General features: G+C 53.6%; 1 protein-coding gene across 15 annotated transcripts in view; it reads right to left on the reverse strand.

The window, feature by feature from the left end:
* The window catches only part of CDH23 (cadherin related 23), a 410,879-nt gene that overhangs the window by 177,370 nt on the left and 219,840 nt on the right, over nucleotides 1–13,669 (reverse strand). For all 15 annotated transcript variants that reach the window (XR_005986846.1, XR_005986845.1, XR_005986847.1 and 12 more), the window contains exons 10-11: nucleotides 7,958–8,070; nucleotides 5,850–6,038 (exon numbers count right to left, since the gene is read on the reverse strand). Coding sequence is in view for 11 of the 15 variants with exons in the window: in XM_041749258.1 (XP_041605192.1) it covers nucleotides 5,850–6,038; nucleotides 7,958–8,070 (302 nt within the window). In the remaining 4 variants the exon portion in view is untranslated. The remainder of the gene's footprint in view (nucleotides 1–5,849; nucleotides 6,039–7,957; nucleotides 8,071–13,669) is intronic.

The following is a 13,669-nucleotide window of genomic DNA, read 5'->3' on the forward strand; positions in this document are numbered from 1 at the left end:
AAAGGTGGGTCATTCACGGTCTTCCGGGGCAGAGTTCTGAAGGTGTTTTCCATTGGACTTTTTTGGGTTTCATAATAAGGGGACTGGGGTTCTCTGGCTTCTTGCCACCTTGGGAGGAAAACAGCTAAACTGTAAGAGAGCCTCCATCAGACGCTGGAAAGCACCTGCTGGCTGGAACAGGTGGCTGGGGGAGGCGAGGGGGGGGCTTCTGTGCGGCTTTGCTACATTTCCCTGCTTCCACCTTCGGCTCCTGACAGCCCATTTTCAATACAGCCATCAGAGGGCCCCTTAAGAAAGGTGACTCAGAGCATGTCAACCTCCTGGCTCCCCACTGGACTGGCAGTAACAGAAAAACACCTTCCTGTGGCTGCAGGGCCTGGCCTGGCTGCTGCCTCACCCCCTGCAGCTCTCTCCAGGTCCCCCTGACCAGTCTCTTTTTTACCCCTTGAAAATGCCCCACCAGTTCCCTCTTGGGGGACCCCTGCCCTTGCAGGGGAGCACCTGCTGCCAGGATGTTCTCCCTCTGCAGCTCTGTGTGGCGGCCTCCTCTACACCTCTTAACTTCTGCTCTAAGGGCACCTCTTTGGAAGGCCGTCCGGAACCTCTGAGTCAAAAATTGGGGGCAGCCCGGGTGGCTCAGCGGTTTAGCACCGCCTTCAGCCCAGTGTGTGATCCTGGAGTCCCTGGATTGAGTCCCACATCCGGCTCCCTGCATGGAGCCTGCTTGTCCCTCTGCCTGTGTCTCTGCCTCTCTCTCTTTCTGTCTCTCTCTCGCTCTCTGTCTCTCATGAATACATAAATAAAATCTTTAAAAAAAATTAATGGGGATAGGAAGCAAAAATTTTTAAAAAATTGGCCCCTGCTTTGCCCCATGCATCCCTCACCCTGTTTCTGACTTCTTGACATTCATTTCCACCTAGAGTGGTGTTGGTGCCTATCCCTCTGGCCTCCTAGCTGGGATGAACCAGAAGCTCTAGGAGGGCAGGGACTGCATCTTTAGTACCAATTCCTCAGTGGCGGGCACACAGTAGGTGCACAAGCATGTCTGTTGAGCGAATGCACACACAATCCCCCAGCTCTATGAGTTTCACCAGGGGCCCCTGAAGGTCCTTCTCAAATGATTCCAATTTCCAGAAATAGTCAGAAGCCGGCAGTGGAGGCCTCTCCGGGGGACACTGGTGCCCCACTCCCCACTCCCCCCTGCAAAGATATTCTCAGGGACAGCAGGAAATGCGGGCTGAGAGGCTGTGGGTCAGAAATGAGACAGAAACAAGTGGATCAAAGGCTCCCAACTCCCGAGAAGAAAGGTACAGGGCAGGTGAGAGGCGCTGCCAATTTTGGGGCTCTCCGCGTCTGCCTAGAGGGGTCCGGGTGCTGACAGTATTTAAAAACAAAGCCTTTTGCTGGAATTAGTAGAGCGGCCAGAGGCGCGGATGATCTACACCCCCTCCGCAGCAGAGCACAGAGATCTACTTGCCTCGAAGTAGAAGAGTGGATTTTAGTCCAACAGAACAGAAACTTCCAGTCATCTGATCAACCTACGCCCCCCCCCACGCCCCCCCCCCCCCCACCATACAGAGGGGAAAACAGGACGGGTAGCTCAGCCTCGGGCAGGACTGGGTGGGGATCCGGAGAGGAAAAGTTGACCCAACTGGAGAAAACACAACATGCTGAACATGCTGCGGCCAAAGGGGTGGTGGAGATGGTAGGAATCCAAGTGGGGGCGTGTGCTGCTTATTTCTGGTGGCTTTCCAGGGCACCGAGGAAGAGAGGAGAACGCCCGGCCACCAGGAACAGGGGAGTGAGGCTGCCACTGCCTTTAATTTGAAACTCAGAGATGAGTTCCACACCAAGGCTGACTCCTGGGGCCTTGGCCTTGAGATTTTTTTTTTTTTTTTTTGTGATTTGCATTACAACCATCTATTTGCATCTCAACTGTCAGGCAGTGCAAATGGGTTGGTGGTGGTTTCAGCCCATCCTATCCTTCCATCTCTTCTGTATCTTCCATCTTTCTGTAGCTGGGCCAAGGAGAAGAAATGACTCAGCGGGGACGACTCAGAGGCCTCCCAAGGACTTCCCAGTGGAGTCCCTGGGAGATAGAAAGGGCGTCTTTCAAGCACCCTTGTTGTCCTGAATTTCCCTGCAGAGCCTGAGATTCAGCAAGAAACTGAGTAGCATCTTCTAGCTGGAGGGGAGCCAGCATCATCTAGTTTTTGTGAGTTAGATTAGCATCCTTGCTGGAAATGACTGCCACAAAGGGCTACCTGAGAGGTTAAACTGCTTCCTCTTTCCTTCTATTTTCCATCGGCGACCTCTACTGTCCCACCATGGACCTCTGAGGTCACCTTCCTACACAAACTCGGGGGAAACTGGGCTTTTGCAGTACAGGGCCACTGACTCAGAGTCTGGTTTGGATAAAGCCCTGAGCCACCTCATTGCTACTTTTGCCATTTGGCGGTGCTTTAATTCAACCAGCACCTATCCCTGCAGTGCCTCCCAGGTGCCAGGCAGCGTGTGAGGCACTGGGTTACGCCGGCCAGGAAAGCAGAGCCGCCCCTGCCTGTGAATCCTTCAGTTGAATCGGGGAGACAAATGTTATGCACTAATACCTGCAAAACCACAATAATGGTGAGCGTGAGGGAGAATCACATGTTCTGCAGAGTCTGTGACACAGAGATTTCACCTCTCCTCATGCCTGTCCCTCCTCCAAGTCTGCTTGATGGACACAGTTTTCCTCCATGCCTGGCAAATCCAACTACCCTCCCCCCAGACACAAATCCCAACAGATTGTATCTTCTCCTCAGAAAGAGAACTGGAAGAGATGATAAATTTTTAAAATCTCTTTTTACAAAAGGTGCCTGGTTTCTTTTGGAGGTTCCCTGTTTTTTCCCAGATTCTGGACGTTGGCAATGTGCCTAAACACTCCATCCTGGGAAACTGGGGCCTGATGGGGCCTTGGGAGCATTGACCCCATCCGGATCTAAAGCCCTCCAGAATTCTGGAGAGTAGAGAAGAGATGGGAGATACAAAAAAAGCAGGGCAATTCAGAAAGCAATTTATTCCTCCCTCTTAGTTAGGGAATCGGCCCAGGACCATGTCTGGAATGGTTTGGGTACAGCTCTACTGGGAGGCTGGACGATGACCCAGAGGACCTTGGTTTGGGGGGTGGGGAGTCTGGGCTTCTGGGCTGCTTTTGTTCATCCGTAGTTCTCTCTCTGCACTTCACTGTGCCCTGGAGGCCAGCCTTACTGTCAGAGACCCTGGTCAACTCCCTAGGGCAAGGAACGAAATGGTCCCTGGTAGCACAGGGCACCCAGTCCACAGCGGGCAATGGTGATGCCTGTGCCTGGGTGGGGAGTGGCCACTAGAGGCAGGCTGCACCCAGATACCCCTCAGCATCCCTGCAGACACTTCGGACAGGCCTTCCAGCAAAGCAGGACTGAGTTAATCTCCAAGGGGCCAGGGTGACCCTGTAATCCCCCAACCAGTGGTGGTAAGAAGGCCCTGGGGGTTCTGGCCCTGCTGCTGCTCCCTGGATCCATCTGGCTAACATCTGGGTGTGTGGCAGGTACTGTGCTGAGTCCTATAGACTAAAGGTCTGATCTCCTCTATCCCTTGGTGGCATTCCCTGTGGCAGACGCCAACATGGAGCTGCTTCCCCATATTCCCCAGCCTTCTGGCAGTGAGGTGGGGCCACATCCCTAGTTCTGGGCAGAAGTCACAGGATAAAGCATAGAAGAGCTGGTGCTTGCCCCCTTCCCCTCCCTCCTGCAGTGACCGACAGGGTCACAGAGCGTGCACTGAGCGACGACACAGAGAGGGATCACCCTGCCCACTTGTGCTGGGTGAGTAATAAACCTCGGAGTGAGAAATAAACCTCTGTTTCAGGGTTAGTTTGTTACCGCAATTGAAACGGACACATTTTCACCCAGACAGCTTAGTGATGCTTAGAAAGGGTCAATGACTCACCGAGGTCACAGAGCTAGCAAACGGCAAGGCTGGACTTGAACACAGGCCCCGTCTGATTCTAGAGTTTGGGCCATGAACCACAGCACAAGCTGCCTCCCCTCTGGGTTGCCTCCAAAATCGAGCCCCAATTCCTTAGTTTGGAATTGGGGCTCCCTGTGCGTCCCAGCCCACCCTCCCACCAGCTCACCATGCCAACCCTGCATCAGTCACATGGCACGACCTGCTCCCTCCACCTGCTGGGCCTCTCTGTGGGCCACTGCCCAACCTACTAGTCCTCCTGGCTTCCTCCTGGCTACCTTTAACCATATGATGTGTGTCCCAAGGCTCAGCCCTGGTCCCCCCTTTTACCATAGAGCTTTGGCTGGTCTTCCGGCCCCCTCCGGCCCCTTCCTTCCCCTTCCTCCCCCTTCCTCAGCTGAGCTCTGTAGCCCTTGCCGTCTATTGTCACTGTCCTGTACGCAAGTATCAGTGTCTCTGTTCTCTTGGACATTCAGGAAAGCCTGAAACCAGAGATGAGACTTTCTCCTGAGGCTCTCACTTACACAGCAGCGTCTACAGGGGGTGCTGCACCCCAGGGGGATAAAAGATGACCCACTGGGGTATGAGAAAATGTTGGAACTTGTTTTTATACCTGTTTATCTCCACCTTTTAAACCTTCTACATTTTTGTGTATGTTTTAAAAAGTACATACTACACTTTGTGTAAACACACTTGGTCCCATGGGCTATGCTTCCTCAAAGGACTAAATACAGCTCCTTTTAAACAGTAGGTGCTCAGTGCATACTTTAGCTTTCTCAGACAGATGGGTATGGGATGACTTAGCAGGAGACTGGGGCATGTGCACCCATACACATGTACACACAGGGGACTGACTTGCCCTCTGGCCCTCTGTCCTTGGCAGGGGGCAGGGGTGGGGGCGGGTTGGGGTGGACGGTGTCCAGGGAAGAGAAGCTGACAGGAGACCAGTTGGATCATGGGAGGAGGGGCTCCTGGGTAGGTGTGCTGGTGGTCTGTTGAGCAGCCAGAGAGGAGCAAGAGGAGTGAGTGGGAAGCCAGGCCTGGAGCAAGGCCAGTGTGGGAGCCTGGTATTGTGAGGTGTAATTGCAGAGAAGCCCCTCAGGCTGGAAAACCTAATGGAATTCCTGGGCAGAGTGGGCTGGGAGCAGCGGTAATAAATAGAAGTGCTATTAAGGATTGTGGCTGCTGACAGGTGGGGGAGAGACAGGGCACTGGCTGGGTGGGGAGGAGGCCGGCTGAGAGGGTCCCCGTCAGCACGGAAGCCTGTCCCATCCAGGCCTGGTAGGGCACGGCCCCATCCCGGAGCCTCCTCCCTCCTGGCCTTCTGGAGCTCTCCTTCACTCGCTGCCCATGCCCCTTCCAGGTGGGCCCTGCAGGAGGCTGCAGGCTTCCAGGACCCCCGGAGTCTCCTTGTGGCTTGGGATCCCCTTGAAAGCACTTATGCTACTCACATGGAAAAGGAGGAGTCATTACTACACCCCAAACAGAAATAAGACTTTTTTTTCCAAAGTCCTATTTTATACAAGACCCTCCAACTTTTAAAATATCTAGTTTTTGGTGTATGTTTTATAATGTACATACTAGATTAATAGGATGAGCATATATTTCTAAATAAATTCCTAAATAAATCACTAAATGAAGAACTATACACTGGAAGTGTGTGCTCAAAGAGTTTTTGCAGGGGTGGGGGCTAGGCTGAGGATTAGAGACCGCTGATTTTTGCAAGGGAGGAGCAGCAGCAATGTTTCTTTCTATTTTATAGATGGGGACTTTGAAGCCTAGAGATACTTGGCATCTTTCCTAGGGTTGGACAGCCCAGAAAGGGCGGGTGTCTGGATACACCACACATTCCCGGGACTCACCTCATCCTTGTCCACCACCTGGATGAAGAGGGGTAGGGCAAAGCCCACCTGTGCTAGCTCGGTGATGGCCACACTGTATTCAGAGCTGTTGAACTCCGGGGCATTGTCATTGATGTCAATAACCAGGATGTTGAAGGTCGTGGTGACTGAGGCATCAGATGGAGTACGGTCATCATTCAGCTCTGTGCCCTGCAGGTAGAGGACAAAAACCCCAGAGATGAAGGCGGCCGTAATCATAATATCATCACTTTCCAAGGCTTTGTCAATGCTGGGTCCTGTGCTTTCTGTCAATTATCCCATGCCCTGACCACAATCCTGGGAAGAAGACTCTATCATCATCATCCCCATTTTACCCTTGAGGAAACAGGCTCTGAGAGGTTAAGTAACTTGTATAAGGACACATAGTCAGAGTGGGTGTCAAACTCAGGCAGCAGGATTCCAGGACCAAAGGGACGAGGTGGTGTGGTGATGACAAGACAGATTTAGGGGCTCCTCAAGGGGCAAAGGGAGACTCTTTATTCAGTTTGGCAGATGATAAAACTGAGGTCAAGAATTCTTGTGCTAGCAGGTAATTAAGACTTAATTTGGCATCTGCTATGGCATCATGATGGTCTGGGTCGGACTCAGGGAAAAATGGGCTCAAATCCTTGGGTGCCCAGTCTCTGCACCAGAACCCCCCCCTCCCCCCCGCAAATACCCATTCCCAGTTCCCACTCAATCTTCTGAATCTGAGTCTCTGGGCGGGAGGCCCAGGACTAGCTATCTTTTACCAGTTCCCCAGGAGATTTGGATTCACAGCCAAGTTTGTGAACTCCCCCTCACATTTTATATAAAGATGAAAAAATGAGCTCAGGGTCCCATAGTAAGCTGGTGGCGCCACTGGGGCCAGGACACAGCTCTCTCCAACTGGAACTGTGCGCCTTACAGGAAACGTGCAGAGAGGAGGGGAGGCAGAGAGGGGCCCGTGGCTTGGTGGCTTGATGCAACATGGGAAAGTGGTGGTGTTGGCCCCCCTACCCCAACCATGTGTGCACCCTGGGTGGTGACAGAGGAGCCAGCTGGCCAAGGAGGGCTAATCAACCTGTCGCTCTGTATCCCTCCCAAGGTCAAGGAGAACAATCAAGGGCCAGGCTGGGCTCCTCTGTCCTCCTCAGGATGGAAGCTCCTATCTCAGCCCTTGTGTCCTCCCCCACCTCAGTCCATGGGGCTGGGGAGGAACCCTATGGCACAGGCAAAGTCCATACCTTAAATGGGTTTCCCAGGGAATGCCTCCACAAATCATAGATTTTAATTAAAAGCGGCCATGGGACACCTGGGTGGCTCAGTGGTTGAGCATCTGCCTTTGGCCCAGGGCGTGATCCTCGAGTCCCAGGATCGAGCCCAGCATCGGGCTCCTTGCAGGGAGCCTGCTTCTCCCTCTGCCTGTGTCTCTGCCTCTCTCTCTGTGTGTCTCATGAATAAATAAATAAAATCTAAAAAAACAAAAAAACAAAACAAAACAAAAAAAACCAAACCCCAATCCTCTCTTTTCCAACTACAGATCTGTGAGGCCAGGTTTTCTTCAATCAGCACAACATACCACAAGGGACAGTGCAGAAGCAGATACAAGGATCTAGAAGTCTTCTATTAAGATAGTCATTAGGGGGCGACAGGGGCCAGAGGCTGTGGCTCTACCACACCTCCAGGGTAAGGACCCTAGCGGTTCCCACCTCCCCCCACTACGTGCTGCTCCCCACCTCCCCCTGCTTCTTAACCAGAGAATAGCCCCGGGGAGGCCATCAGAGTTAGAACTGGGACAAACCCCAGAAATGGGGTCAACATGAGAATCTGAGGTGGCTACTATGGAGAACTAGGAATCATGGGTAATTGTCAGGACCACCGATGAGCACCTACTGTGTGCTCTCTGGTTCCTAAAATGGGGATGAAAGTCCTAATCCTGTGTGATTGTTGATCATGGCTGTGGGGTGCCAGCACAGCCCCTGACCTGGCCTATGCTGGGAGGTGTGGTGCACCGCCCTGCTGGAGCTTCAGGGGGGCTCTGCTGGAGGCTGGTACCGCGGTGGGGGCCCCTGCACACGGGAGGCCCGTGCCCGCCGCCTGGCTCTCACCTTCACCGTCAGGATGAAGCCGTGGCTGTACAGGGGGTTCTCTCGGTCCAGTAGGCCGTTCAAGGTCAGCGCCCCACTGATGTAGTCCAGAGCGAAGATGCTGTTGGTATTCCCTGCAAGAGAGAGTAACATTCCAGGTACGCCTGGGGCCCAGGGCAGGTGGACGTGGGCTGTGGTCAGGGCTCCTCTCTGCACATTAAGGACGAAGCATTAACCCCATGGACGCTGGCCCCAGGAGTAATGGGAAGTGTTCTGGAAGATGCGGCCCAGGCAGTAGCAGCAATGATTCACAGTGAGGACATTCTGCTTTTCGGTCTTCTTCTGTCTCTCGGAAGGAGTCAAGGAGAAAGTCTCAGTTTGGTGCTAGTGTGCCTATAGCACCTAACACTTGCTTGTCTTCCTTTGTAACAGAGAGAGAGAGAGAGAGAGAGAGGGAGAGAGAGAGCAGGCTTCAGGCCTGGAGGCTTCTAAAGGGAACAGTACGCAGCTAGGACTTGGTAACTGCTATGATCCGAACACTTGCTTCCCCCCAGAATTCATACGGTGACGCCCAAAGCCACACAAGGGCATTAGGAAGTGGGCCCTTCGGAAGGTGCCTCGGTCCTGCAAGTGGAACCCTCGTGGATTGAAGGGATCCCATGCACCCTGTGCTATGTGAGGACACAGAGAGGAATCACCACCTATGAACCAGGGTGGTGACCACGCTGACACTCGGATCTTGGATTTCCCGGGCTCTGGAATTACAAGAAATAAATTTCTTTGTTTATAAGCCACACAGCCTGTGGTGTTCTGTTATAGCAGCCCAAGTGGACTAAAGCAGAAACCTAGTTTTGTTTGCGTTGTGTTTATTTTTATAGTCATTTTCTATCCTATTCCATTCTATCCTAATTTTCTACTGAGCAGTGATACAATTTCCCTTTACGTTAAATGTAAGTTAAAAACCCAATTCAATCTTAAGAATAAGCATTTATTTTATTAAAACTTGAAGCATATATTTAAAGTACTGGCAAAAACCCTACTCGAGATACACTGGCTCGGATGGAGACCTCTGTGTCCACCCCTCGCTCCCCTACCAACTCCATTTTATGCCCCGCTACAGGCGCCTTGTGTCCCCACAGCGGCTTTCCCAGGTTCCCCAAATCTCCATGTGCACTCCTCCCTCCTCTTCTCTCTGTGAACACCTTCCTCTCTTGGCCTTACCTGCCATACTCCCACCCAATGCCCCTCCTCCTCCTCCTCTTCCTCCTCCTCCTCCTCCTCCTCCTCCTCCTCCAGGAAGGCAGTCCTACTTCTCTGGCTGACCCTCCATGCTCACAGGCGGTAGCCACTGTTCTGTTTGCTCTCTCACTGCTCCCTATGTGTTCATGTGATCTTCCCGGCCACCCTGAAGATTGGGGGCAGGTGGTGCCCACAAAGTAAGTGCTCACTAAGTACTGCCTGAGCTGGGCCCTGGATGATGGGCAGCACTGGGGAAAGGATGGATGGATGGATGCTGATCCCACAAGTAGGAACTGACACACACAGGTAGAAGCTACTGTATCCCCTGGCTCACCCCCCACCCCGACCCGGGCTCTAAAGGGATCTGTGCACCATTAGGGGGTCCCGTCATCTCTTGGATCAACTAGGGAAAGCACAAAACGGGGACAATTTCCCTTCTGACTTTAGACTTTGGGAGGGGCTATTCTCCACCAACTCTCTGCTGGCCGGCAAGGCATCACGTCCACTCGGTCGGTAGCTAGAGGCTGTCCCTCCCCTGTCCTCCTCTCGGGCTACAAGGGTTGGCTGAGGCGGAGGAGGGACAGCTGATGACTGCAGAGCCCGTTCAGGTCTCACGTCAGGCTCAGACTGTGGGCTTTGGGGACTGTGACGTGGGGCCTGGCCAGGGAGTGGACGTCACCCCAGCCTCCCCCTTTGCCTGGAGCTTCCTCCCACGGCCATAGAGAGACCTGGACACCTTCCTGCTGAGTGGGTGTAGTGGGGGAGGACAGGGCTGCAAGGAGGCATGGACACGCATGAAGGTAAGGAAGTGTCTTTTTCTTTAGCCAGGAATTCTGCTGCTGGGGAAACAGGAGGATGGATGCTTTCATCTGTTTGTCATTAGCTAATCCATTTGACAGTCACTGAGCTCCTGTGATATGTGGGGGACAGAGTCTAGCAGGGGATGTAGCCCTCACCCAGGTATTCACATCACAGGGTGATCAGGGTTGGGTGGGTGAAGCATGGTCATCGCAGGGCCCTTTGGGGGGTGGGTCCTCTGAGTCCCTAAATGCTGAGCTGAAGGGCTGCCCTGAGGCAACATCTCCTCCGAGCCTCCTGCCGCCTATCACCCCCTGCCAGCGTGGGCCACACCTCCCCAGCCCCCAGGGCTAGCATCCCATCATTCTGAATTTCCATATAAATTTATTCTTCCCAATAAAGGAACCTATCAAATGTTTAACTAAATGTGATTCAATTTTTATCTTTGCAAGATTTTTCCTATAAATCATTCACAAACCAGAAGCCCCTTGTTGAATGATGTGCTTTGGTTTTTGGCTTGAAAAATGGGGTTATCAACTCTGGAACACGCAGCTGGGCCTCCCCACTTAGCACCTCTGCCCCGATCATGACCATACGGCCCATCCCCAGCTTGAAGTTTGCCTCCAGCTCATAAAATATCCTCTTCCCTGACCCAAGCATTTTTCTCCAGCAAACCTGCAGGCAAATACCCTCCAACTGATACACAAACCCAGGGACCCTCCTCCAACACACAGATACAGACACACACACACACACACACACACACACACACACACACACACACACTTTTTCCCCATATCTACCTCCTGCCAAGTACGAATCAGCAACTCCCAGGACCAGCAGCCAGAAAGGGTTACACCCAGGGAGCTGACGGGACCACCTGAGTGAGCCATTGGCTCTGATGGCCTCCTGTCACCATGGCAATAGCAGTACTCCTGGGATGCTGGTTCAGGCACAGGCAGGAGACGGAGCCCTGAGCCCCAAGCAGGGATGGCCAAGGGCAGGGCTCATTCAAAGACAGATTGATTAGATCACTCATTCCTTTGAGTTCATATTGAGCACCTTACTGTGGGTAAGGCGTTAGAGAATCAGTAGAGAAAAGCAGGCAAGGTTCATCCCTTCAGTCTTGCAGTGAAGATCAACATTAATGACATAATTACGCTATTGAACATGTAAGCAAGCACTTGCTGAGCTAAGTCCTCCCCAGGAAAGCAGCATGGCGTAAAGAGGTAGTTAGGATTATGCCCTCAGGAGGCCGACTGTATGGGTTCAGATAGCTCTGCTTGTTGCTGGCTGGGTGAGCTTGGTCAAGTTATTAACGTATCTGGATGATCTCAGTTTCCTAGTCTGTAAATCGGGCGCAACAATGGTACCCACCCCAGACTGTTGTTGGGAGGATGAAATGAGTGAATACAGTGCCTGGCACACAGGAAGTTCTCAACACAGGGTGGCCATCCGGTGTATCTGTGCTACCACCGTGGACCACCTGCTCTATTCCCACCCCCGTCCCCACATGCCTGTGTCTAGAGCTGTTCGCCCAATAGGAGCATTCAGCCAGCCCTGTCCTCTTGCTAGGAGTGCCTCAAAACCAAAAGCCCGTGTGTACAAGTCGGTAGCTCTAAGGCCAAGGCCATCTCAGCAGGGTTCTGGCCTCAGGGTGGGTCACCGACTCTTGGCTCCTCTCTCTTAACTCCCCTTCCCCAGGGGGATGTGGCCTTGGCAGCCACACAAACAAGTTTCTCTGCTCCCCTGGAAGCTGATACCACCCTGTCAACCCTCTGGTCTCCCAGACATTCTTTATCCAAGTCCCACAGGGACCAGGGGCCAAGGGAGGCTTACCTGGGACGCCTTTCACCTGTTCAGCCCCCATTGCTGAGCAGAAGAGCAGCTGCTTCCCCTGGGCCTGACAGGTGCTGTCCCAGGTGCGTGTGGATATACCTGGGAGGGGAGGGGTTCTGGGGTGGAGTGGGACCGCACCTCGGTGCCCTCAGGGTTCTGGGAGCTGGTGACTTAATGCGTTCACAAAAGAGAAGCAGGTTCATTATTGCCCTGCTGGTTCTCCTGGGGGCAGCCACCTCTTCTAGGAGCTCCAGGCACCCAGACTTCTTCAGATTCCCAGAGGAAAGGCTGGGGGGATGTGAATCGAGTCTGCAAAAGCATGAAAGGCTTCCAAGGGGGAGTCCCAGCCTTCTTTCCCTTATTAAAAACAGTAACTAGTGCTCGTTGAGAATTTCCATGGGCCAGGAACCAAGTGAAGCCATTTGTGCCACCATATTATTTACTCTTCACCATAACTTAGTAAGAACATAGCCCACGTCACATATGAGGAAGCAGGTTCAGAGATGACAAATAAGTTGTCCAAGGTCACACAGCTACTAAGTGGCTGGCTTACATCTCTCTTTCTTGCTCCACAGGCATTGGCCCTACACACATTTACACCCATTATGCACTTGGCCCCATGCTAAGCAGATGCAGAGATACAAGAAATCATCATCCTACATAAAATGGAGTGGTGACAAAGTTGTTTTCTTTTTCCCTCTGGAGGGGGTCCTAGGTAAAAACACCATACATTCTGGGCAGATTTAGTAGCACAATGTCCATGTGGCAATGTCCTCCGGGTGGTGGCGAGGAGGGCCCACCCTGGGGTCTGGTGGGAAGGCAGGGCTGCAGGCAGGACACACAGAGGCACTGGCAAGGCTACCTCTGGGGCAGGCCTATGGCTCCAGTGAGGATGAGCAGGAGAATTTAGGGAGACAGGCAGTAGCCTGAGATGCAGGGGGACATTGTATGTGCCAGGTGCCCGGAGGCAGGAGAGAAGGGAGTTCCAAGAGGGTTAGTAGGGTCAAGCAGCCGAGAGACAGAGAAGAGAGAGAGAGAGAGAGAAAGAGAGAGAGAGAGAGAGGCAGCTCAGGAGAAGGAAGATGGGGTTGGATCTTCAGATGTCCCCAGAGGTCAGACAGTAAGACACTGAGGGCCAGTGGGGCACAGGCCCCGGGGACATGAGCAGGTGCAGAGCCTGGGGAGCAAAACCCAGGGAGGGAGGCCGAGTGGCCACTAGAGGGCACAGCAGAGTCAAGCAAAGGGCTTCTGTGCCTCAGAGCCGGTCCAGGCAGAGGGGAGGCAGTGAGGGGGGGAAGGTGGATGGAGGGAGAATGGGGGAGGAGGGAAGGTCAGCCCTGGGGGGGGGGCGGCGGGGGCTCACCCTCCCCCCTCCCCCCTCTGAGGCCGCCAGCCTCTCCCCCTCCCCCGGCAGCCCTCTCCCTGGCTCCCGCCAAATCCCATCACTCGCACATCTTGTCCCCTTGTTATCTCGCCCGCAGCATCTTGACCCAGGGCGAGCCAGGTCTAGGGGGAAGGCAGTTAGCGAGTGGCTGATGGGGCGCGTGGGAACACAGGCATGACTTTCAATTGCTTTGTCTGCTCCGCTGGGCTAACGGCGACCTGTCCTGCTGCCCTCTGAGTTCAAGAAAAACCAACGGCTTCCACCCTGGTCCTCCCGGTTCTTAAGATCCACCCCGAGTGTCACAGGCCCCAGGAAGCCAGTCCCGGGGGCTGCAGCGTCTCACACTCCTCTGAGCCCCAGCGCTGGGCTGGCACCCTCAGAACTGCCCTGAGCTGTGGGGGCTCCCCTGGTTCTTGCAGCAAGATCCAGGATGGCCTGCAGGAGGAGTGCCAGGGGCTCACAACTGGGTCCCT

Source organism: Vulpes lagopus, chromosome 3, assembly GCF_018345385.1.
Source record: "Vulpes lagopus strain Blue_001 chromosome 3, ASM1834538v1, whole genome shotgun sequence".
Lineage (NCBI taxonomy): Eukaryota > Metazoa > Chordata > Mammalia > Carnivora > Canidae > Vulpes > Vulpes lagopus.